The sequence below is a fragment of the Pristiophorus japonicus genome, chromosome 8, assembly GCF_044704955.1.
Source record: "Pristiophorus japonicus isolate sPriJap1 chromosome 8, sPriJap1.hap1, whole genome shotgun sequence".
Taxonomy (NCBI): Eukaryota; Metazoa; Chordata; class Chondrichthyes; family Pristiophoridae; genus Pristiophorus; species Pristiophorus japonicus.
In genome coordinates, this window is record NC_091984.1 from 1989468 (window position 1) to 2015849 (window position 26382).

The window sequence follows — 26382 nt, forward strand, 5'->3', positions numbered from 1 at the left end:
GTTAAGAGGTGCAGTACGAGATAAAATGGGGACACACACCAAATGCGCTTTAGGATGTCATGAAAGGCACTACAGAAATGCAAGTTTGTTCTTTCTTTCAATGGATTGTGCTGATCCAAGAGGTGGAGTAACCCAATAGTATATACACCAAGCTGCTTGTGTGTCACAACATTAGGTTTGATTGCTGGAAATGTATGACATTAAATGAATCCCCTTCTTCAATACCGCCTCTGAATCAGAAGGTTGTGGGTTCAAATCCCACTCCAGGAAATTGAGCACATAAATCTAGGCTGACTCTCCCAGTGCAGTGCTGAGGGAGTGCTGCACTGTCGGAGGGGCAGTACTGAGGGAGTGCTGCACTGTCGGAGGGGGAGTGCTGCACTGTCGGAGGGACAGTACTGAGGGAGTGCTGCACTGTCGGAGGGGCAGTACTGAGGGAGTGCTGCACTGTCGGAGGGGCAGTACTGAGGGAGCGCCGTACTGTCAGAGGGGCAGTACTGAGGGAGTGCTGCACTGTCGGAGGGACAGTACTGAGGGAGCGCCGTACTGTCAGAGGGGCAGTACTGAGGGAGCGCTGCACTGTCGGAGGGGCAGTACTGAGGGAGTGCCGCACTGTCAGAGGGGCAGTACTGAGGGAGTGCTGCACTGTCGGAGGGACAGTACTGAGGGAGCGCCGTACTGTCAGAGGGGCAGTACTGAGGGAGCGCTGCACTGTCGGAGGGGCAGTACTGAGGGAGTGCCGCACTGTCGGAGGGGCAGTACTGAGGGAGTGCTGCACTGTCGGAGGGGCAGTACTGAGGGAGTGCTGCACTGTCGGAGGGACAGTACTGAGGGAGGGCTGCACTGTCGGGGCAGTGCTGAGGGAGTACTGCACTGTTGGAGGGGGAGTGCTGCACTGTCAGAGGGGCAGTACTGAGGGAGGGCTGCACTGTCGGGGCAGTACTGAGGGAGTACTGCACTGTCGGAGGGACAGTACTGAGGGAGCGCTGCACTGTCGGAAGGGCAGTACTGAGGGAGCGCTGCATTGTCGGAGGTGCCGTCTTTTGGATGAGATGTTAAACCGAGGTTCCGTCTGCTCTCTCAGGTGGACGTAAAATATCCCATGACACTATTTTGAAGAAGAGCAGGGGAGTTATCCCCGGTGTCCTGGGGCCAATATTTATCCCTCAATCAACATCACTAAAACAGATTATCTGGTCATTCTCACACGGCTGTGTGTGGGAGCTTGCTGTGCGCAAATTGCCTGCCGCGTTTCCCACATTACAAAAGTGACTACACTCCAAATGTACTTCGTTGGCTGTAAAACGCTTTGGGACGTCCGGTTGTCGTGAAAGGCGTGATAGAAATGCAAGACTTTAAACAGAAAAACATCAACTTTAGACTAGAGTTAAGGAAATTAAATTAAACTGTCGACACCAATTTGCCACAGCTGCGGCTTATATTGCATGTTGTCACATCACATCACGCCCCAAAGTGAAACTTGGAGAAGATTGGCCACGATGTGGGTGTTACTGCTGGATCCTTGTTACTGGCGATGTTTTCTGTTGATTTCACTTGGGTCGGCTTCAGGACATTCATTGGAGACCGTGCAATTGTCAAGAAGGCATTTCATACGTCAATGTTTTTGTTGTTGATGGAAAAATTGCAGCTTTGTTTAAAGTTAGCTCGTTCTGGCCTCCCAGTTTCCGCACACTGTAAACTTTAACTCACACAAAAATCTGCTACCCGTGTCCTAACTCACACCCAGTCCCGCTCACCCATCACCCCCTGTGCTCACTGCCCCGTGTCCTAACTCACACCCAGTCCCGCTCACCCATCACCCCCTGTGCTCACTGACCCCGTGTCCTAACTCACCCCAAGTCCTGCTCACCCATCACCCCCTGTGCTCACTGACCCGTGTCCTAACTCACACCCAGTCCCACTCACCCATCATCTCCTGTGCTCACTGACCCGTGTCCTAACTCACACCCAGTCCCACTCACCCATCTCCTGTGCTCACTGACCCGTGTCCTAACTCACACCCAGTCCCGCTCACCCATCATCCCCTGTGCTCACTGACCCGTGTCCTAACTCACACCCAGTCCCGCTCACCCATCATCCCCTGTGCTCACTGACCCGTGTCCTAACTCACACCCAGTCCCACTCACCCATCACCCCCTGTGCTCACTGACCCGTGTCCTAACTCACACCCAGTCCCACTCACCCATCATCCCCTGTGCTCACTGACCCGTGTCCTAACTCACACCCAGTCCCACTCACCCATCACCCCCTGTGCTCACTGACCCCGAGTCCTAACTCACACCCAGTCCCGCTCACCCATCACCCCCTGTACTCACTGCCCCGTGTCCTAACTCACACCCAGTCCCACTCACCCATCACCCCCTGTGCTCACTGCCCCGTGTCCTAACTCACACCGAGTCCCATTGACCCATCACTCCCTGTGCTCACTGCCCCGTGTCCTAACTCGCACCCAGTCCCGCTCACCCATCACCCCCTGTGCTCACTGCCCCGTGTCCTAACTCACACCGAGTCCCATTGACCCATCACTCCCTGTGCTCACTGCCCCGTGTCCTAACTCGCTGCCCAGTCCCGCTCACCCATCACCCCCTGTGCTCACTGCCCCGTGTCCTAACTCGCACCCAGTCCCACTCACCCATCGCCCCCTGTGCTCAACTGACCTACATTGGCTCCCAGTCGGCAAATACCACAATTTAAAATACCCATCTTGTTTTTTCAAATCACTCCATGGCCTCGCCCCTCTCTATCCCTGTAACCCCCTCCCACCCTATTCCCCTCCCTATCTCTGTAACCCCCTCCCACCCTACACCCCTCCCTATATCCCTGTAACCCCCTCCCACCCTACACCCCTCTCGATCCCTGTAGCCCCCTCCCACCCTATTCCCCTCCCTATCTCTGTAACCCCCTCCCACCCTACACCCCTCCCTATCTCTGTAACCCCCTCCCACCCTACACCCCTCCCGATCCCTGTAGCCCCCTCCCACCCTACATCCCTCCCTATCTCTGTAACCTCCTCCATCCGTGAGATCTCTGCGCTCCTCCAATTCTGGCCTCTTGAGTATCCCTGATTATAATCGCTCCACCATTGCTGGCCGTGCCTTCAGCTGCCTGGGCCCCAAGCTCTGGAACTCCCTCCCTAAACCTCTCCTCCTTTAAGACGCTCCTTCGAACCTCCCTCTTTGACCCAGCTTTCGGTCACCTGTCCGAATATCTTCATGTGGCTCTGTGTCAAGTTTTGTCCGACAAAGCTTGTGAAGCGCCTTGGGACATTATACGGTGTAAAAGGCGCTATATAAATGCAATCTGTTGTTGCATTACATACCAATATAATTCTGTGAAGATAATTTATAGGATTACATCAGATATACGGCACAGAAACGGGCCGTTCGGCCCAACCAGTCCGTGCCGGTGTTTATGCTCCACTCGAGCCTCCTCCCATCTTTCCTCATCTAACTCTATCAGCATAACCCTCTATTCCTTTCTCCCCCATGTGTTTATCCAGCCTCCCCTTAAATGCATCGATACTATTCACCTCAACCCCTCCCTGTGGCAGCGAGTTCCACATTCTCACTGCTCTCTGGGTAAAGAAGTTTCTCCTGAATTCCCCATTGGGTTTATTAGTGACTGTCTTATACTGATGGCCCCGAGTTCTGGTCTCCCCCCACAGGTGGAAACATTGTGGCCAAGTTTCGGCCTGAGTTGCTCCTGTTTTTTTGGAGCAACTGGTTGAGAACGGAGTATATTAGAAATTCGAATTCTCGGCATTTAGTTTGCTCCGGTTCTAGTCAGTTAGAACAGTTTCACTTTGGAACAGAATTTTTTTTTCAAAAGGGGGCGTGTCCGGCCACTTACGCCTGTTTTCAAAGTTTCGGCAGTGAAAACTTACTCCAAACTAACTTAGAATGGAGTAAGTGAAGATTTTTGTACGTTCGAAAAAACCTCGTCTACACTTTAGAAAATCAGGCGTAGGTTACAAATCAGGCGTAGGGAATGGGGGGGGGGGGTTTAAAGGGAAGTTTACAAACATTAAACACTTCAGTTTTACAAATAAAGAGCCATCATCAATAATAAATGATAAAAACATCAATAAATCAATCCAAAAAAATTTATAAAAAATAAAAAAAATCAATAAATAAAACATTTTCTACTTACCGACTGCAGCACCGGGAGCCCTCCAACAGCATGCTGGGATGCCCCCCCCCCAGTGTGTCTCTGTTAGTGTCTCTCTCTCTCTGTCTGTCAGTGTCTGTGTTTCTGACAGTGAGGGGAGGGGAGGGGGGGGTGAGGGGAGAGGGGGGGTGAGAGGGGGAGGAGAGGGGGGGAGAGGAGGAGGAGAGGGGGGAGGAGGGAGAGAGGGAAGGAGAGAGGAGGGAGGGAGAGGAGAGAGGAGGGAGGGGGAGAGAGGAGGGAGGGAGGGAAGGAGAGAGGAGGGAGGGAGGGAAGGAGAGGGGAGGGAGGGAAGGAGAAAGGAGGGAGGGAGGGAAGGAGAGGGGAAGGAGGGAGGAGGGAAGGAAGGAGGGAGGGAAGGAAGGAGGGAGGGAGAGAGGAGGGAGGGAAGGAGAGAGGAGGGAGGCTGAATGGCCGGGCCCAAGACTTCGGGCTGGATTTATAGGTAGGTGGCGTCGGGTCTCGGGGGGGGGGGGGGGGGGGCGGGGGAAGAGTCGCGGGGGCTTGGGGGGTCGCAGAGGTCGGGGAGAGAGAGTCGCGGAGGTCCGGGGGGGGGGGTGCGGAGGTCGGGTCGGGTGGGAGGAGCGAGGAGCCTTATCCACGCAGCCCCAGTGAGGCCATTGGGCCAGGGCTAGGGGCTGCGTGCTTCGGGCCCCTCCCATAGTTTTGGGCGCCTGGAGCTACTGCACATGCGTGCCCACTGTAGCGCGCATGTGCAGAGGTCCCGGCACTGTTTTCAGTGCAGGGACCTGTCTCCGCCTCCCACAGCTCGTGCTGCACTGCACCTAGCTCCAGAGGACCTGCAGGGAGCCAGAGAATAGGTAAGTATTTTTTAGGCGCACTTTCTGGCGCGAAAAACGGGCGTCCAGGTCCGGGCTGCACCGTTTTCGGCGCGTCCCGAAACTTGGACCCATTCTCTCTGTATCCACTCTATCAAAACATTTCATCATTTTAAAGCCCTCTATTAGGTCACCCCTCAGCCTTCTTTTATCAAGAGAAAAGAGACCCAGCCAGTTCATCCTTTCCTGATACGTATACCCTCGCATTTTTGGTATCATCCTTGTAAATCTTCACTGCATCCTCCCCAGTGCCTCGATATTCTTTATATAATATGGCGACCAGAACTGTACGCAGTACTCCAAATGTGGTCTAACCAAGATAATATGGAGACCGGAACTGTACGCAGTACTCTGTGTGTGGTCTAACCCAGGTATATGGAGACCGGAACTGTATGCAGTGCTCTGTGTGTGGTCTAACCCAGGTATATGGAGACCGGAACTGTACGCAGTGCTCTGTGTGTGGTCTAACCCAGGTATATGGAGACCGGAACTGTACGCAGTGCTCTGTGTGTGGTCTAACCCAGGTATATGGAGACCGGAACTGTACGCAGTGCTCTGTGTGTGGTCTAACCCAGGTCTATGGAGACCGGAACTGTACGCAGTGCTCTGTGTGTGGTCTAACCAAGATATATGGAGACCAGAACTGTACGCAGTGCTCTGTGTGTGGTCTAACCCAGGTATATGGAGACCGGAACTGTACGCAGTGCTCTGTGTGTGGTCTAACCCAGGTATATGGAGACCGGAACTGTACGCAGTGCTCTGTGTGTGCTCTAACCCAGGTATATGGAGACCGGAACTGTACGCAGTGCTCTGTGTGTGGTCTAACCCAGGTATATGGAGACCGGAACTGTACGCAGTGCTCTGTGTGTGGTCTAACCCAGGTATATGGAGACCGGAACTGTACACAGTGCTCTGTGTGTGGTCTAACCCAGGTATATGGAGACCGGAACTGTACGCAGTGCTCTGTGTGTGGTCTAACCCAGGTATATGGAGACCGGAACTGTACGCAGTGCTCTGTGTGTGGTCTAACCCAGGTATATGGAGACCGGAACTGTACGCAGTGCTCTGTGTGTGGTCTAACCCAGGTATATGGAGACCGGAACTGTACGCAGTGCTCTGTGTGTGGTCTAACCCAGGTATATGGAGACCGGAACTGTACGCAGTGCTCTGTGTGTGGTCTAACCCAGGTATATGGAGACCGGAACTGTACGCAGTGCTCTGTGTGTGGTCTAACCCAGGTATATGGAGACCGGAACTGTACGCAGTGCTCTGTGTGTGGTCTAACCCAGGTATATGGAGACCGGAACTGTACGCAGTGCTCTGTGTGTGGTCTAACCCAGGTATATGGAGACCGGAACTGTACGCAGTGCTCTGTGTGTGGTCTAACCCAGGTATATGGAGACCGGAACTGTACGCAGTGCTCTAACCAAGGTTATGAAAGTTCTCCCCACCTCAACAACCAACAGTCGTGGCGTCCTACGCACCGCTCAGCAGACTAACTGATATCCAACACGGGTTTACAGAAACAAATCTCATTCGCAACCCACTCCCCAAAACATCTGGAGATAAGGAAAGTGTCAGCCTGCTAATCATTGAGGGGATGCGAAAATATATGTGCTGGACTTTCCACTCTGCTTGCTTGGGCCCAAAAAATGGGCGATGTTCCAGCCTTAGCGATGTTCCAGCCTTCATGATCGCTGGACCATCGCCCGTTTTGTGGCTCGCGACTTTCGGCTCAGCGATAGCCCAGCGATGTGAAGTGGGAAGTCTAGCCCATAGACTTGTGTGTGTGTGTGTGTGTGTCGGGGGGAGAAAACAAGGTTATGTAGTTAGAAAATTTATTTGTGGGTTCATTTAAAAAACAAACGTAACACTACTCTAAAAATTTCCCGCTGGAGACAAGAGCACACAATATGTAAACACTGAAACACGGTCCCACCCCAAGAGTCTTCTTCAATCAAGTAAATGTTCCCTGGATACAACGCACAGGATTGCGGTTTCTTTAGAGATTGTCCCTGATTTCCCCTTCTTCCTCTTCACTCTCTGATGAGGAGTCCGCACTGCTCTGAGAGTCTTCCTTTGAGTTATCTTGAGGGGAAGGGAAAAAAAACACATTGTAATGACTCAAGAGTCTGGTTACTGTAAACTCACTCAGGTGCAACCTGATCCATCTATATTCCAGCCCGAGAAAGCCAGCGTGACAAAGACACCCAGCTTATATACAGGTGACCAAGCACACAGGCCACATGCGTACAGCCCGATGACTTCCGACCGCGGCGCCCTCTGGTGTCTGGTGACCCCCAAGCATTAATACATAACACGCATTGTTGTTGTATATGCAGACTATAGATATACTCTCTGTGTAGTCACTGCATAGTTGCATAAGATGGAGACTTGTTACCTGATGTACTATCAATAAGGTTTACACTGTGTATATACATGCTGGCACCACTAGAGGGTGCAACTGGTGGAGACTGGGGTTTCCTGCCCCTGTGGCAGGAGGCTGTCCACCAGAGGGCACTGCAGTGGGAGACCTGAGGGTCACCTGCATAGGTGTGCAGGGCCCAGTATAAAAGGCTGCCCACCGTGCTTGTGCCTCACTCTGGAGTTACGAATAAAGGACCAAGGGCACTACAGTTTGAGTGCAACACATTGCCTCGTGGAGTCATTCATAAGTGCATTACAGACACAACAATTATAGTGTAAATAACAGCAGCAAAAGCTAAAATCTACCCACTCAAGAGTAAGACTTACTTCATCATCATCATCAGAGGCAGTCCCTCGGAATCGAGGAAGACTTGCTTCCACTCTAAAAGTGAGTTCTCAGGTGACTGAACAGTCCAATACGGGAATTACAGTCTCTGTCACGGGTGGGACAGACAGTGGTTGAGGGAAGGGGTGGGTGGGACTGGTTTGCCGCACGCTTCTTCCACTTGGTTTCTGCACGCTCTCGGCGACGAGACTCGAGGTACTCAGTGCCCTCCCGGATGCGCTTCCTCCACTTAGGGCGTGTAAATAACAGCAAGAAATAACGAAAATCGACCCATTCAAGACTAAGGCTTGCATGTAACGATGGACTACGCTGAACCGGGTTGGGGCTGGGCGACATTTATATACAAACAGGATCCACTCGGACCCAAATCCGTGTTCAGTTCAAGCTCAAAGTACAGGTATGAAGTGAAGGGAATTTGGCCAACGCCAATTCCAGCACAAATCCAATGAAGCGACACAGCCCGTAATGCAGGCATAATGGGGTCAGTCTCAACACTGGGAAGTACAAAATCCACCCTCATTGCACATCACGTCACAGAGCTTTGGTGAGGCCCGACAAGAGAAAAGATCTTTGCTTTCTGGTCTAGCCTGGGAGGGAGGGAGTGCATGCGTGATGCTGAAATAGAGGTCTCAAAATCGACTGAAATCATTCTCGGCTCCTTTGCACGAACCTCAATGAACATTAAAAATAAGATCACCAAAGTGGTTCAGCACACAGAGAAAGGCTTGCATTTCGATAGCGCCTTTCACGACCACCGGACGTCCAAAAGCGCTTTACAGCCAATGAAGTACTTTTGGAGTGTAGTCACTGTTGTATGTAATGTGGACAACGCAGCTGCCAATTTGTGCACAGCAAGCTCCCACAAACAGTGATAACCAGATAATCTGCTTTTTAGTGATGTTGATTGAGGGTGAGGGTTAAGAAATAGGAGCAGGAGTAGGCAACCTGGCCCCTCGAGCCTGCTCCGCCATTTAATAAGATCATGGCTGATCCGATCATGGACTCAGCTCCACTTCCCCGCCCGCTCCCCATAACCCTTTACTCCCTTATCGCTCAAAAATCTGTCTATCTCAGCCTTAAATATATTCAATGACCCAGCCTCCACAGCTCTCTGGGGCAGAGAATTCCACAGATTTACAACCCTCAGAGAAGAAATTCCTCCTCATCTCAGTTTTAAATGGGCGGCCCCTTATTCTGAGAGTATGTCCCCTAGTTTTAGTTTCCCCTGAGTGGAAATATCCTCTCTGCATCCACCTTGTCAAGCCCCCTCATTATCTTATACGTTTCGATAAGATCACCTCTCATTCTTCTGAACTCCAATGTGTATAGGCCCAACCTACTCAACCTATCTTCACAAGTCAATCCCCTCATCTCTGGAATCAACCTAGTGAACCTTCTCTGAACAGCCTCCAATGCAAATATATCCTTCCTTAAATATATAGACCAAAACTGTACGCAAGACAGGATACCATGGATAACTCCCCTGCACTTCTTCAAAGTTGTGGCCGTGGGATTCCACACATCCGCCTGAGAGCAGACGGGGCATCGGTTTAACATCTCATCCGAAAGACGGCCCCTCCCTCAGTACTGCTGATAGTGCAGCGGTCCCTCAGTACGGCCCCATCCGACAGTGCAGCACTCCCTCAGTACTGCCCCTCCGACAGTGCAGCACTCCCTCAGTACTGCCCCTCCGACAGTGCAGCACTCCCTCAGTACTGCCCCTCCGACAGTGCAGCACTCCCTTAGTACTGCCCCTCCGACAGTGCAGCACTCCCTTAGTACTGCCCCTCCGACAGTGCAGCACTTACTCAGTACTGCCCCTCCGACAGTGCAGCACTCCCTCAGTACGGCCCCATCCGACAGTGCAGCACTCCCTCAGTACTGCCCCTCCGACAGTGTAGCACTCCCTCAGTACTGCCCCTCCGACAGTGCAGCACTCCCTTAGTACTGCCCCTCCGACAGTGCGGCGCTCCCTCAGTACTGCCCCTCCGACAGTGCGGCACTCCCTCAGTACTGCCCCTCCGACAGTGCGGCACTCCCTCAGTACTGCCCCTCCCACAGTGCAGCGCTCCATCAGTACTGCCCCTCTGACAGTGCGGCACTCCCTCAGTACTGCCCCTCCGACAGTGCAGCCCGAGGTCAGGGGGAGACCGGATTTTGGAACATTTCCCGGTTTCCGGACGACCCCGCCACAGATCGTCCGGTGTCCGGATTCCGGATTTTGGACGTCGCTCCTGCACTAGTGCAGTCGGACATGCCCACTTGAGTTTAAGCTCGGGAGCATCGCTGGGGCAGACAGAGGAAGCTTTGCTCTGCAGGAAAAGGCGAGACCCAATAGAGAGATTCACAATGATGAAGAATTTTGATCGAGCAAGTTGAGAGAAATTATATCCTGTGCTAAGTGGGTCAGTAACTGGAGGTCACAGATTTAAATTCATTGGCTAAAGAACTAGGGCGGGACATGAGAAATTTTCTCCATGCTGAAGGTTGTTAAGTTCTACATTGTCAGCTGTGGCTCAGTGGGCAGCACCCCCACCTCAGAGCCAGAAGGTTGTGGGTTCGAGCCCGACTCCAGGGCCTTGAGCACATAACTCAGGCTGACACTCCCAGGGCAGTACTGAGGGAGTGCCGCACTGTCGGAGGGGCAGTACTGAGGGAGTGCCGCACTGTCGGAGGGACAGTACTGAGGGAGTGCTGTACTGTCGGAGGTGCAGTACTGAGGGAGTGCTGCACTGTCGGAGGTGCAGTACTGAGGGAGTGCCGCACTGTCGGAGGGGCAGTACTGAGGGAGTGCCGCACTGTCGGAGGGGCAGTACTGAGGGAGTGCCGCACTGTCGGAGGGGCAGTACTGAGGGAGTGCCGCACTGTCGGAGGGGCAGTACTGACGGAGTGTTGCACTGTCGGAGGTGCAGGACTGAGGGAGTGCTGCATTGTCGGAGGTGCAGTACTGAGGGAGTGCCGCACTGTCGGAGGGGCAGTACTGAGGGTGTGCCGCACTGTCGGAGGGACAGTACTGAGGGAGTGCTGTACTGTCGGAGGTGCAGTACTGAGGGAGTGCTGCACTGTCGGAGGTGCAGTACTGAGGGAGTGCTGCACTGTCCGAAGGGCAGTACTGTCGGAGGTGCAGTACTGAGGGAGTGCCGCACTGTCGGAAGGGCAGTACTGAAGGAGTGCCGCACTGTCGGAAGGGCAGTAATGAGGGAGTGCCGCACTGTCGGAAGGGCAGTAATGAGGGAATGCCGCACTGTCGGAGGAGCAGTACTGAGGGAATGCCGCACTGTCGGAGGGGCAGTACTGAGGGAGGGCCGTACTGAGGGAGTGCGGCACTGTCGGAGGGGCAGTACTGAGGGAGTGCCGCACTGTCGGAGGGGCATTACTGAGGGAGTGCTGCACTGTCGGAGGGCAGTACTGAGGGAGTGCCGCACTGTCGGAGGGGCATTACTGAGGGAGTGCTGCACTGTCGGAGGGCAGTACTGAGGGAGTGCTGCACTGTCGGAGGGGCAGTACTGAGGGAGTGCTGCACTGTCGGAGGGGCAGTACTGAGGGAGTGCCGCACTGTCGGAGGGGCAGTAATGAGGGAATGCCGCACTGTCGGAGGAGCAGTACTGAGGGAATGCCGCACTGTCGGAGGGGCAGTACTGAGGGAGGGCCGTACTGAGGGAGTGCGGCACTGTCGGAGGGGCAGTACTGAGGGAGTGCCGCACTGTCGGAGGGGCAGTACTGAGGGAGTGTCGCACTGTCGGGGGGGCAGTACTGAGGGAGTGTCGCACTGTCGGAGGGGTAGTACTGAGGGAGTGCTGCACTGTCGGAGGGGCAGTACTGAGGGAGGGCCGTACTGAGGGAGTGCGGCACTGTCGGAGGGGCAGTACTGAGGGAGTGCCGCACTGTCGGAGGGGCAGTACTGAGGGAGTGTCGCACTGTCGGGGGGGCAGTACTGAGGGAGTGTCGCACTGTCGGAGGGGTAGTACTGAGGGAGTGCTGCACTGTCGGAGGGGCAGTACTGAGGGAGTGCAGCACTGTCGGAGGGGCAGTACTGAGGGAGTGCCGTACTTTCGGAGGGGCAGTACTGAGGGAGGGCCGTACTGAGGGAGTGCCGCACTGTCGGAGGGGCAGTACTGAGGGAGTGCCGCACTCTCGGAGGGGCACTACTGAGGGAGTGTCGTATTGTCGGGGGGGGCAGTACTGAGGGAGTGCTGCACTGTCGGAGGGGCAGTACTGAGGGAGTGTCGTACTGTCGGGGGGGCAGTACTGAGGGAGTGCCGCACTGTCGGAGGGGCAGTACTGAGGGAGTGCCGCACTGTCGGAGGGGCAGTACTGAGGGAGTGCCGCACTGTCGGGGGGGCAGTACTGAGGGAGTGCCGCACTGTCGGGGGGGCAGTCCTGAGGGAGTGTCGTACTGTCGGGGGGGCAGTACTGAGGGAGTGCCGCACTGTCGGAGGGGCAGTACTGAGGGAGTGCCGCACTGTCGGAGGTGCCAGCTGCTCTCTCAGGTGGATGTAAAAGATCCCATGACACTATTTTGCAGAAAAGCAGGGGAGATATCCTCGGTGTCCTGGGGCCAATATTTATCCCTCAATCAACATCACTGAAACAGATGATCTGATCATTATCACAGTGCTGTGTGTGGGAGCTTGCTGTGCACAAATTGGCTGCCGTGTTTCCTATATCACAACTGTGACTACACTCCAAAAATACTTCAGTGGCTGTAACGCGCTTTGGGACGTCCGGTGGTCGTGAAAGGCGCTATAGAAATGCAAGTCTTTCTTTTCTTTTAACGCACGACCTCAAAAGGGCGTTGTAAGCAGATCCCACAGGAACTTTCAAACGGCCATTGGGCATGTACTGGAAGACTAAGTTTTGGGGTTATGGGGAAAGAGCTGTGGTGTGGGACTAAATTGGACAGCTCAGGCTCGATGGGCTGAATGGCCTCCCTCTGTACGGCAAGGTTCCATGATGCTCAGGGACCGTGTTGTACTCGATACTGACGCGGGCTGGGAGTACAAATTGTTCTGAGGGAGTGCTGCATTGTGGGAGCTGAAATGTATCACAGAAGCATGGCTTGCCTGTCCAGGTAGATGGAGAAGGTCCCATGGCAGGAGTAAGGACCTCTGCCGATGTCTGCAGACAATCCAGCCCTGAACCCACACCAGCCAAACAGATTAAACAGTAAACCAGCTCATTTTGAGACCTTGTTGTGGGCAAATTGGTTGCAAGCAAAATAGTGACTGTGCTGCTTGGTGATTCATTCGCCCTTTGGAACGTCCGTGTTTGAGAAAGGCGTGTAAATGATATAAAGCTGTGCCAGGTAGTGCATGAAGTTTAGAATACATTTCATCGAATCTTAGATAGGGCACAGAGGGGGCTTGCAATCGTAGATCAATTCAGCCCCATCGTGCCTGTTTGAAAGAGCTATCCTGCTCTTTCCCCATAGACTTGATAATTTCTCCCCTTCCAGTATTTACCCAATTCCCCGTTTGAAAGTTACTATTGAATCTGCTCCCACCGCCCTTTCAGGCAGCGCGTTCCCGATCACAACAACTCGCTGCGTAAATAAACTCTCCTCCCCTCCCCCTCTGGTTCTTTTGCCGATTATTGTCAATCTGTGTCCCTCTGCTCACCGACCCCTTCTGCCCCTTAAATCAATTTCTCCTTATTTACTCTCATCAAAGCCCTTCATGATTTTGAACAGCTCTGTTACATCTCCCCTTAACCTTCTCTGCTCCAAGGAGAACAACCCCAGCTTCTCCAGTCTATCCACGTCTCTGAAGTCCCTCATCCCTGGAGCCATTCTGGTCAATCCCCTCTGCTCCCTCTCCAAGGCCTTGACATCCTCCGAAAGTGTGCTACCCAGCTGGAGTATGGTGTCTAATCCTAACCAGTGATTTATAAAGGTTTTAGCATAACTTCCTTGCTATTGTACTCTGTGCCTCTGTTTATAAAGCCCAGGATCTCATAAGCTTTAGAAAGAGCCTTCTCCACATGTCCTGCCACCTTCAAAGGTTTGTGTACGTACAGAGAGTCGGAATAAACGGGTCTTTTTCGGGGTGGCGGGCAGAGATTAGTAGGGTAACCAGAGGGATGAGTGCTGGGGCCCCAGCTATTCACAATATATATAAATGATTTGGATGAGGGAACCAAATGTAATATTTCCAAGTTTGTTGACGACACAAAACAAAGTGGGATTGCGAGTTGTGAGGAGGATGCAAAGACGCTGCAAGGTGATTTAGAAAGGTTTGAGTGAGTGGGCAAACACATGGCAGATGCAGTATAACGTGGATAAATGTGAAGTTATCCACTTTGGTCGGAAAAACATAAGAACAAAGTATTAGTTTCTTAAACGATAAGGGAATAAGGAGTTATGAGCGGGCAGGGAAGTGGAGCTGAGTCCATGATCAGATCAGCCACGATCTTATTGAATGGTGGAGCAGGCTCGAGGGGCCGTATGGCCGACTCCTGTTCCTATTTCTTATGTTCTTATATTATTTAAATGGTGATGGCTTGGGAAGTGTCGATGTACAGAGGGACCTGGGTGTCCTTGTACACCAGTCAGTGAAAGCAAACATGCAGGTGCAGCAAGCAGTTAGGAAGGCAAATGGTATGTTGGCCTTCATTGCAAGAGGATTTGAGTACAGGAGCAAGGAAGTCTTACTACAGTTACACAGGGCCTTGGTGAGACTGCACCCTTGCCATAGAGGGAGTGCAGCGAAGGTTCACCAGACTAATTCCTGGGATAGCAGGACTGTCGTATGAGGAGAGATTGGGTCGACTAGGCCTGTATTCACTAGAGTTTAGAAGAATGAGAGGGGATCTCATTGAAACGTATAAAATTCTGACGGGGTTGGACAGACTGGATGTGGGGAGGATGTTTCCCCGGGGCTGGGAAGTCTAGAACAAGGAGTCACAGTCTCAGGATACGGGGTAGGAAATTTAGGACCGAGATGAGGAGAAATGTTTTCACTCAGAGGATGGTGAACCTGTGGAATTCTCTACCACAGAAGGCTGTGGAGGCCAAGTCACTGAATATATTTAAGAGGGAGATAGATAGATTTCTAGAAACAAAAGGCATCCAGGGGTATGGGGAGAAAGCGGGAATATGGTGCTGAGATAGAGATCAGCCATGATCATATTTGTCATGTATGTAGACCATGTATACTAACTGTATAGTCATATAAGGCGTGCCACCAGAGGGCACTGCGGTGGGAGACCTGAGGGTCACCTGATAGGTGTATCGGGCCCAGTATAAAAGGCTGCCCACCGTGCTTGTGCCTTCACTCTGGAGTTACAATAAATGGGACTAAGGTCACAACAACTCAAGTACAATACTAGACCTCGTGGAGTCATTCATAAGAGTATTAAAGACGTAACAGATACTGAATGGTGGTGCAGGCTCGAAGGGCCGAATGGCCTATTCCTGCTCCTATTTTCTATATTTCCATGTCTGTTCCTGCACCCCCTGTAAAATGGCACCATTTAGTTTATACTGCACATCAAACACAATTCTTCCATTTTCATTCAATACCATGTTCATGAGGAGTTATTTTTAAATTGACATGACTTACCATCATTGAGTAACCTGTATTCCAGAGAATTCACCTTCAACACTACATGTAACGTAGGATATTCAATGACGGTCTTGTGGCTCAGGTTTTCTGCAAGACTTTTACTTGAATCCAGCCGGTAATACCTTGAAAACAAAGTTTACAACCACTTTAATTTTAAAACTGCAAAGTTGATTGTAATTTGTGAAAACTATTCTCTTGTCTGACATTTTGTGAAAAGTGAAATGTGTTCCCTTATTGACAACAACCTGTATTTATACAGTGCCTTTGACATGGTAAAACGTCCCAAGATGCTTCACAGGAGCGATTATCAAACAAAATTTGACACCGAGCCACATAAGGAGATATTAGGGCAGGTGAAAAGATAGGTTTGAAGGAGCATCTTAAAAGGAGGAGAGAGAGGCGCGGAGAGGTTTAGGGAGGGAGTACCAGAGCTTGGGGCCCAGGCAGCTGAAGGCACAGCCACCGATGGTGAAGTGGTTAAAATCAGGGGATAGCCAAGAGGCCAGAATTAGAGGAGCGCAGAGATCTTGGAGGGTTGTGGGGCTGGAGATTACAGAGATAGGGAGGGGCGAAGGCCATGGAGGGATTTGTAAACAAGGATGAGAATATCAATATCGAGGCGTTGCCGGACTGGGAGCCAATGTAGGTCAGCGAGCACAGGGGGTGATGGGTGAGTGGGACTGTGTGTGAGTTAGGACACGGGGCAGCGAGCACAGGGGGTGATGGGTGAGTGGGACTGGGTGTGAGTTAGGACACAGGGCAGTGAGCACAGGGGGTGATGGGTGAGTGGGACTGGGTGTGAGTTAGGACATGGGGCAGTGAGCACAGGGGGTGATGGGTGAGTGGGACTGGGTGTGAGTTAGGACACGGGGCAGTGAGCACAGGGGGTGATGGGGCAGTGAGCACAGGGGGTGATGGGTGAGTGGGACTGGGTGTGAGTTAGGACACGGGGCAGTGAGCACAGGGGGTGATGGGGCAGTGAGCACAGGGGGTGATGGGTGAGTGGGACTGGGTGTGAGTTAGGACACGGGGCAGTGAGCACAGGGGGTGATGGGTGAGTGGGACTGTGTGTGAGTTAGGACACGGGGCAGTGAGCACAGGGGGTGATGGGTGAGTGGGACTGGGTGTGAGTTAGGACACAGGGCAGTGAGCACAGCGGGTGATGGGTGAGTGGGACTGGGTGTGAGTTAGGACACGGGTCAGCGAGCACAGAGGGTGATGGGTGAGTGGGACTGGGTGTGAGTTAGGACACGGGGCAGCGAGCACAGGGGGTGATGGGTGAGCGGGACTGGGTGTGAGTTAGGACACGGTCAGCGAGCACAGGGGGTGATGGGTGAGTGGGACTGGGTGTGAGTTAGGACACGGTCAGCGAGCACAGGGGGTGATGGGTGAGCGGGACGGTGTGAGTTAGGACACGGGGTAGTGAGCACAGGGGGTGATGGGTGAGCGGGACTGGGTGTGAGTTAGGACACGGGTCAGTGAGCACAGGGGGTGATGGGTGAGTGGGACTGGGTGTGAGTTAGGACACGGTCAGCGAGCACAGGGGGTGATGGGTGAGTGGGACTGGGTGTGAGTTAGGACACGGGGGCAGACGAGTTTTGGATCATCTCTAGTTTACAGAGGGTGGAAGATGGGAGGCCGGCCAGGAGAGCGTGGGAATAGTCTATATTAAGACGTAGAGAGGGAGGCCATTCACCCTCCCGTGTCTGTGCCAGCTCTGTGATAGGACAATCCAATGAGGATTTAAATTAACGATCCTGCTTCCGAGTCCCCAACAGGAGAAAATAGTCTGTCCCCTGCTCACCGTCAAAACTCCTCTGAATTTTAAAAACCACCTCCTCCTCAATTCTATACTTTTTCTATGAATCCGTTGACAGGGTGCTTTGAGTAGTTGTATAGTGTGTTTGGGAGTGTGTTGCACTGTGAACAGCCGCTCTGAATATCCTTACGCTGATAATTGCACGCTGTGATCCAGACAAATACCACCCTGTAGAAGCGATGGCTGGCACCGTGGTACACACGAGGTCACTTTTAACAATGGGAACACCAACATGAAGTCACGCTCCGCCCGGAACAAGAATGCACAAGGCGAACAGCTTCTTTGGAAAGAAAGCTAATAAAAGCACAACGTCGATTAAAGAGATGGAGGAGCAGCAACCCACGCATCGAGGGCCTCCAGGATTGCGGCCCAGGTTAACATCGACCAATGGGATGTTCAAACCTCGCCTCTGGAACGGCAGGTGTGGTGGGCGGTGAGACTCTGCCTTGCCTTCTGGAGGGAGTGGGACCGCTTCCTGACAGGGGCACACATAGAAACATAGAAACATAGAAAATAGGTGCAGGAGTAGGCTATTCGGCCCTTCGAGCCTGCACCGCCATTCAATGAGTTCATGGCTGAACATGCAACTTCAGTACCCCATTCCTGCTTTCTCGCCATACCCCTTGATCCCCCTAGTAGTAAGGACCTCATCTAACTCCCTTTTGAATATATTTAGTGAATTGGCCTCAACAACTTTCTGTGGTAGAGAATTCCACAGGTTCACCACTCTCTGGGTGAAGAAGTTTCTCCTCATCTCGGTCCTAAATGGCTTACCCCTTATCCTTAGACTGTGACCCCTGGTTCTGGACTTCCCCAACATTGGGAACATTCTTCCTGCATCTAACCTGTCTAACCCCGTCAGAATTTTAAACGTTTCTATGAGGTCCCCTCTCATTCTTCTGAACTCCAGTGAATACAAGCTCAGTTGATCCAGTCTTTCTTGATAGGTCAGTCCCGCCATCCCGGGAATCAGTCTGGTGAACCTTCGCTGCACTCCCTTAATAGCAAGAATGTCCTTCCTCAAGTTAGGAGACCAAAACTGTACACAATACTCCAGGTGTGGCCTCACCAAGGCCCTGTACAACTGTAGCAACACCTCCCTGCCCCTGTACTCAAATCCCCTCGCTATGAAGGCCAACATGCCATTTGCTTTCTTAACCGCCTGTTGTACCTGCATGCCAACCTTCAATGACTGATGTACCATGACACCCAGGTCTCTTTGTACCTCCCCTTTTCCTAATCTGTCACCATTCAGATAATAGTCTGTCTCTCTGTTTTTACCACCAAAGTGGATAACCTCACATTTATCCACATTATACTTCATCTGCCATGCATTTGCCCACTCACCTAACCTATCCAAGTCACTCTGCAGCCTCATAGCATCCTCCTTGCAGCTCACACTGCCACCCAACTTAGTGTCATCCGCAAATTTGGAGATATTACATTTAACCCCTCGTCTAAATCATTAATGTACAATGTAAACAGCTGGGGCCCCAGCACAGAACCTTGCAGTACCCCACTAGTCACTGCCTGCCATTCTGAAAAGTACCCATTTACTCCTACTCTTTGCTTCCTGTCTGACAACCAGTTCTCAATCCACGTCAGCACACTACCCCCAATCCCTCACACCGTATAGATAACACGATCGCATCGTATAGATAACACGCAGTCCGTGTGATCTCCTGGTCTGATTTCCATCGTCTGCGGGGGTCGGGGAGGAAATTTACCAGAGTACACTTTAACCCTTGTTGGCCCTGGTTGTTTTTTGCTTACAAGGGGGCGACGAATGAAGTGCCTTTAAAAAAAAAAATTCCTTCCCGGGATGTTGGCGTCGCTGGCAAGGCCGGCATTTATTGCCCACCCCTAATTGCCCCTTGAGAAGGTGGTGGTGAGCCGCCTTCTTGAACCGCTGCAGTCCGTGTGGTGAAGGTGCTCCCACAATGCTGTTAGGGAGGGAGTTCCAGGATTGTGACCCAGCGACGATGAAGGAACGGCCGATATATTTCCCAGTCAGGATGGTGTGTGACTGGGAGGGGAACGTGGAGGTGGTGGTGTTCCCATGCACCTGCTGCCCTTGTCCTTCTCGGGGGTAGAGGTCGTGGGTTTGGGAGGTGCTGCCGAAGAAGCCTTGGCGAGTTGCTGCAGTGCATCTTGTAGATGGTGCACACTGCAGCCAGGGGGCGCCGGTGGTGGAGGGAGTGAGTGTTGAAGGTGGTGGATGGGGGGCTGATCAAGTGGCTGCTTTGTCCTGGATGGTGATGCTGCTCTGGCTTGATGGACCAGTTGGTCTTTTCCTGCCCGTCAATCTCATATGTCCGTCACACACAAAAGATATATTTCAGTGGTATTCCCATATCATTTCTTTACGTGGTGGCTTCCAATAGTTTGATTATATTTGTGATAATTGCTGTGAGATTTCAGTGAAGTCTAATCACCGTGCCACAAACTAAACTCAAGGGTCCGCTATTCCTGTTTCACAGAAGTTTGTGGCAGAGAGGGAAGCCATTCGGCCCATCGTGTCTGCACTGGAAATGCCCAACTCTTGTGTCCAAATTTACAGTTTTGCTTTGACAAGTGCACCGAGAACGAGTATTTAAAATAAATCCCATTGGGCCGAGGGCTGGGATTGCCTTTGAGTTGGGGGTCGGGTGCCCGAGAGAGTTCTCGGCGTCGTGAGACTCCCAGCGGACCCCTGGGCATTGATGCTCTGGGAATCAATGGCTTGCCGCTGCAGATGGCCAGAGTTGGGGATTTCACACGCAGCTTGCTTGCAACCTCCAGTGGCAAAGAGCACGTAATGAACAGACTCAACCCTGCGTTAGAAATACAGACAGAAAATCCTGGAGACACACAACAGGTCCAGTCTGTAAGCATCCCATGGGACGACGACAGAGAACCTGGCTGTTACACCACATCGTTCAGATGTGGTCTGACCTTTCACCCACCCCTGTACCCCCGCTTCCTTTTATTTCCAATGTCCAGGCCAATGTTTGATCCCTCAAACCAACACCTAAAAAGCACATGGTCACGATTGTAGTGTATTTGCTTCATGGGTTCTTTGCTTAAGAATTCACTGCAACACATTGCTATTCAGAACTAGTTGGTTTATCAACAAAGGTTTAACAATCACACGACACATTACCAGTTCATCCACTATACTCACAACTGCATACCTCATCGTGGATGGGCTAGACCCAACGGACTGGGGTTTTATTGAGTCTTGTGAACATCACATGACTGGCTAACCCTCTCACAGCGCGACAGCTCGACAACTATTTTTAGTTGTATCAGTAATCAAGTGCCCCCCTAATTAACTCCAAAAACTTTTCAAGAGCCCCCTTGTTTTTTTTTTGGGGGGGGGGCACTAGGAACACAAATTATACAAGTGCCCCCTGGCTGAAAGGGGTGGGGTGGGGGGGGGGACTAAAACCGACAAACTTAAACAAATTAAACTTTGCACATTAAAATCAAATTAAAATTTGGTTGCCGGGGGTGATGATGCACTCCAGTCCCTCCGGCGCCCACCTCTGGCGGAAGGCCGCGAGAGTACCGGTGGGCACCGCGTGCTCCATCTCCAGGGACACCCTGGCTCGGGTGTAACCACGGGAGAGAGGCAGGGCGACAGCTCTAAAAACCTGCGAGCGTGCTCACCAGGTGCATACAAGACAATTACCACGGTATTGTTTCTGGGATCTTGCTGTGCACATCGGCTGCTGCGTCTCCGACATCCCGAGGTCGCCAGGAGGTTCAAGTTCTTTTCTTTACTCATCAGGAAAACCATCCCAATCGTGACAGCATCTCGGACCCCTGGTGTGGGACAAAGGTGGCCATGAAAGCAAGATTGTGGAAGGACGTTCTTGCTCTTGAGGGAGTGCAGCGAAGGTTCACCAGACTGATTCCAGGGATGGCAGGACTGACATATGAGGAGAGACTGGATCGACTGGGCCTTTATTCACTGGAGTTTAGAAGGATGAGAGGGGATCTCATAGAAACATATAAAATTCTGACGGGATTGGACAGGTTAGATGCAGGAAGAATGTTCCCGATGTTGGGGAAGTCCAGAACCAGGGGTCACAGTCTTAGGATAAGGGGTAGGCCATTTAGGACCGAGATGAGGAGAAACTTCTTCACTCAGAGAGTGGTGAACCTGTGGAATTCCCGACCGCAGAGAGTTGTTGATGTCAGTTCATTGGATATATTCAAGAGGGAGTTAGATGTGGCCCTTACGGCTAAAGGGATCAAGGGGTATGGAGAGAAAGCAGGAAAGGGGTACTGAAGGAATGATCAGCCATGATCTTATTGAATGGTGGTGCAGTTTCGAAGGGCCGAATGGGCTGCTCCTGCACCTATTTTCTATGTTTCTATGTGGGATCACAGGTGGTGAACTGGAGCTCACAGGAAGGCTGTAAGAATGTTTTACCATGTGCCACCACTTGCACACGCAGCAGATGTGAACATTTTGACTCCCATCTGAATATTCGGGCTCATCACATGCTTTAACTTGTCAGCTCTGACCCCGACTTCCTTTATATCCCCAGCCCCCCTTCCTCCTCCCCGCCCCATGAATTCGAACAAATAGTCGCAAAGAAGTTTCAGAGAAAGTACAGCTCAGAAATAGGCCAATGAAGGAGCAGGAGTAGGCCATTCGGCCCCTCGAGCCTGCTCCACACAATCCCCTCCCACCCCTCTCCATCTCACCCCATCACCATATCCCTCTATTCCTTTCTCCCTCATGTGTTTATCCAGCTCGACAGAAATCAGGGGCCATCAGTATAAGACAGTCGCTAATAAACCCAATGGGGAATTCAGGAGAAATCTCTTTACCCAGAGAGCGGTGAGAATGTGGAACTCGCTGCCACAGGGAGGGGTTGAGGTGAATAGTATCGATGCATTTAAGGGGAAACTGGGAGAAAGGAATAGAAGGATATGGGGATCGGGTGAGATGGAGAGGGGTGGGAGGGGGCTGGTGTGGAGCATAAACCCCGGCACGGAGCGGTGGGGCATAAACCCCGGCACGGAGCGGTGGGGCATAAACCCCGGCACGGAGCGGTGGGACATAAACCCCGGCACGGAGCAGTGGGGCATAAACCCCGGCACGGAGCGGTGGGACATAAACACCGGCACGGAGCGGTGGGTCCAATGGACTGTTTCTGGGCTGTAATTACTCACTAATGTGCATAGATAAACTTTTAAAAAAGAGGCTCCGGTAAAGATAAGGAAAATTGCATCTCATAGAAACATAGAAAATAGGTGCAGGAGTAGGCCATTCGGCCCTTCGAGCCTGCACCACCATTCAATAAGATCATGGCTGATCATTCACCTCAGTACCCCTTTCTTGCTTTCTCTCTATACCCCATGATCCCTTTAGCCGTAAGGGCCACATCTAACTCCCTTTTGAATATATATAACGAACTGGCCTCAATAACTTTCTGTGGTAGAGAATTACACAGGTTCACAAATCTCTGAGTGAAAACGTTTCTCCTCATCTCGGTTCTAAATGGCTTACCCCTTATCCTTGGACTGTGAGCCCTGGTTCTGGTCTTCCCCAACATCGGGAACATTCTTCCTGCATCTAACCTGTCCAATCCCGTCAGAATTTTATGTGTTTCTATGAGATCCCCTTTCATTCTTCTAAATTCCAGTGAATATAAGCCTAGTTAATCCAGTCTTTCTTCATATGTCAGTCCTGCCATCGTGGGAATCAGTCTGGTGAACCTTCGCTGCACTCCCTCAATAGCAAGAACGTCCTTCCTCAGATTAGGAGACCAAAACTGAACACAATATTCCAGGTGAGGCCTCACCAAGGCCCTGTACAACTGCAGTAAGACCTCCCTGCTCCTATACCCAAATCCTCTCGCTATGAACGCCAACATGCCATTTGCCTTCTTCACCGCCTGCTGTACCTGCATGCCAACTTTCAATGACTGATGTACCATGACACCCAGATCTCGTTGCACCTCCCCTTTTCCTAATCTGTCACCATTCAGATAATATTCTGCCTTCCTGTTTTTGCCCCCAAAGTGGATAACCTCACATTTATCCACATTATACTGCATCTGCCATGCATTTGCCCACTCACCTAACCTGTCCAAGTCACCCTGCAGCCTCTTAGCATCCTCCTCACAGCTCACACTGCCACCCAGTTTAGTATCATCTGCCAACTTGGAGATATTACATTCAATTCCTTCGTCCAAATCATTAATGTATATTGTAAATAGCTGGGGTCCCAGCACTGAACCTTGCGGTACCCCACTAGTCACTGCCTGCAATTCTGAAAAGGACCCGTTCATTCCTACTCTTTGCTTCCTGTCTGCCAACCAGTTCTCTATCCACGTCAATACATTACCACCAATACCATGTGCTTTGATTTTGCACACTAATCTCTTGTGTGGGACCTTGTCAAAAGCCTTTGTAAAGTCCAAATACACAACATCCACTGGTTCTCCCTTGTCCACTCTACTAGTTACATCCTCGAAAAATTCTAGAAGCTTTGTCAAGCATGATTTCCCCTTCATAAATCCATGCTGAGTCGGACCGATTCTGTCACTGCTTTCCAAATGCACTGCTATTACATCTTTAATAATTGATTCCAGCATTTTCCCCACTAGCAATGTCAGGCTAACCGGTCTATAATTACCCGTTTTCTCTCTCCCTCCTTTTTTAATGTATTAAGTGTGTAATCTCAGAGTGCCATACATAGTCTCGATAACATCCAAGGAAGGAGATACTTGCCATAGAGGGAGTGCAACGAAGGTTCACCAGACTGATTCCTGGGATGGGGGATTGTCCTATGAGGAGAGATTGAGTAGACTAGGCCTGTATTCTCTAGAGTTTAGAAGAATGAGGGATGATCTCATTGAAACATAAAATTCTTACAGGGCTTGGACAGGGTAGATGCAGGGAGGATGTTTCCCCCTGGCTGGGGAGTCTAGAACCAGGGGTCACAGTCTCAGGGTAAGGGGTCAGCCTTTTAGGACTGAGATGAGGAGAAATTTCTTCACTCAGAGGGTGGTGAATCTTTGGAATTCTCTGCCCCAGAGGGCTGTGGAGGTCAGTCGTTGAGTAAATTCAAGACAGAGATCCATAGATGTTTGGATATTAATGGAATCAAGGGATATGGGGATAGTGCAGGAAAGTGGGAGTTGAGATCGAAGATCAGCCATGATTGTACTGAGTGGCGGAGCAGGCTCGAGGGGCCGAATGGCCTGCTCCTAATTCTTCTGTTCTATATCAACCACTCATAACTTTGCAACCTAACATTTTAGGGCTGCGTTAGAGAACAGCATGGGGGATTGCGGAACGGAGGAGAAAACAAGTGGGCCAACGACCACATCGCAGACAAAAGAAATCACAAGCGTGTTACGTCCGACGGGTTCCACAAATACTGTGTTCCATTCAAAAGGAGGGAATCCCCCGTGATCTGTCCGCTGCTTCTTTTGGACTCTGCAAATTTTGGAACATGGAACGCAGGCAGAAATCAACGATAAGCATGAAAACCAAGGGAACAATCGTCAGAGTATGCATCAACGGGGTGGAGGGAGAGGATACCCAACGATGGAGGGATTCAAAATCAACGAGGGGTGTTGATCGAGCAAGGAGGGAGAAACTGCAAGAGGGTCAATAACCAGAGGTCACGGATTGAAAATCATTGGTGAAGGAACTCGAGGGGAGAGATGAGGAGAAATTCCTTCACACAGAGGTCTGTCGACGTATAGAACGCACGATCTGAAAGGGAGCTTTCTCAAGGCAATTGGAGGTGTACATAGTGGAGTAATTTGCAGGGTTATCGGGGAAAATTCTGGGGTGCGGGAATAATTCTTTCAAAGAAGCACGAATGGCCTCCTTCTGTGCTGGAAGATTCTACCCTGGTATAACAATATTTAGAAAGCACAAGGGATCCTAAATTCTCCTTATGGATCTGCACCTTTATCCACATCTCTTAATACCTTTGGTTAACAAAAATCTATCAACCTCCAATCTAAAATTAATTGACCCAGCATCAACTGCCGTTTGCGGAAGAGAGTTCCAAGCTCCGACCACCCTTTGTGTGTAGAAGTGTTTCCTAATTTCAGTCCTGAAAGGTCTGGCTCTAATGTTAAGATTATGCCCCCTAGTCCTAGACGCACCAACCAGCCGCAATAGTGTCCCTATTTACCCGATCTGTTCCCCTTAATATCCTGAAAATTTTGATCGCATCACCCCTTAACCTTCTGGGTTCCAGGGAATACAGCCTTAACGTGTGCAATGTCTCCTGGTGTTACATGTGGCGAGTTCGACAAATCTCGTATTCCATTCAAAGAAAGACTTGCATTTATATAGCGCCTTTCACGACTACTGGACGTCTCAAGGCTCTTTACAGCCAATTAAGTACTTTTGGAGTGTAGCCACTGTTGTAATGTAGGAAACGCGGCAGCCAATTTGCGCACAGCAAGCTCTCACACAGCAATGTAATAATGATCAGATAATCTGTTTTAGTGATGTTGATTGAGGGATAAATATTGGCCCCAGGACACCGGGGAGAACTCCCCTGCTCTTCTTTGAAATAGTGCCGTGGGATCTTTTACATCCACCTGAGAGAGCAGATGGGTCTCGGTTTAATGTCTCATCCAAAAGATGGTACCTCCAACAGTGCAGCACTCCCTCAGCACTGCCCCTCCGACAGTGCAGCACTCCCTCAGTGCAGCACTCCCTCAGTACTGCCCCTCCGACAGTGCAGCACTCCCTCAGTACTGCCCTTCCATCAGTGCAGCACTCCCTCAGTACTGCCCTTCCATCAGTGCAGCACTCCCTCAGTACTTCCCTTCCGACAGTGCAGCACTCCCTCAGTACTGCCCTTCCGACAGTGCAGCACTCATAGAAACATAGAAAATAGGTGCAGGAGGAGGCCATTCGGCCCTTCTAGCCTGCACCGCCATTCAATGAGTTCATGGCTGAACATGTAACTTCAGTACCCCATTCCTGCTTTCTCGCCATACCCCTTGATCCCCCTAGTAGTAAGGACTTCATCTAACTCCTTTTTGAATATATTTAGTGAATTGGCCTCAACAACTTTCTGTGGTAGAGAATTCCACAGGTTCACCACTCTCTGGGTGAAGAAGTTTCTCCTCATTTCGGTCCTAAATGGCTTAGCGCTTATCCTGAGACTGTGACCCCTGGTTCTGGACTTCCCCAACATTGGGAACATTCTTCCTGCATCTAACCTGT

The 26382-nt window shown here is 51.4% G+C and overlaps 1 protein-coding gene across 1 annotated transcript in view; it reads right to left on the bottom strand.

Annotated features, from left to right (window-relative positions):
* Positions 1 to 6845: 6845 nt before the first annotated feature.
* Positions 6846 to 26382, bottom strand: part of znhit6 (zinc finger HIT-type containing 6) — a 110164-nt gene continuing 90627 nt past the window's right edge. Inside the window, exons 9-10 of the mRNA XM_070885957.1 lie at positions 15357 to 15481; positions 6846 to 7112 (exon numbers count right to left, since the gene is read on the bottom strand). Of these exons, the coding sequence (XP_070742058.1) occupies positions 7027 to 7112; positions 15357 to 15481 (211 nt within the window). The 3' untranslated portion in view covers positions 6846 to 7026. The remainder of the gene's footprint in view (positions 7113 to 15356; positions 15482 to 26382) is intronic.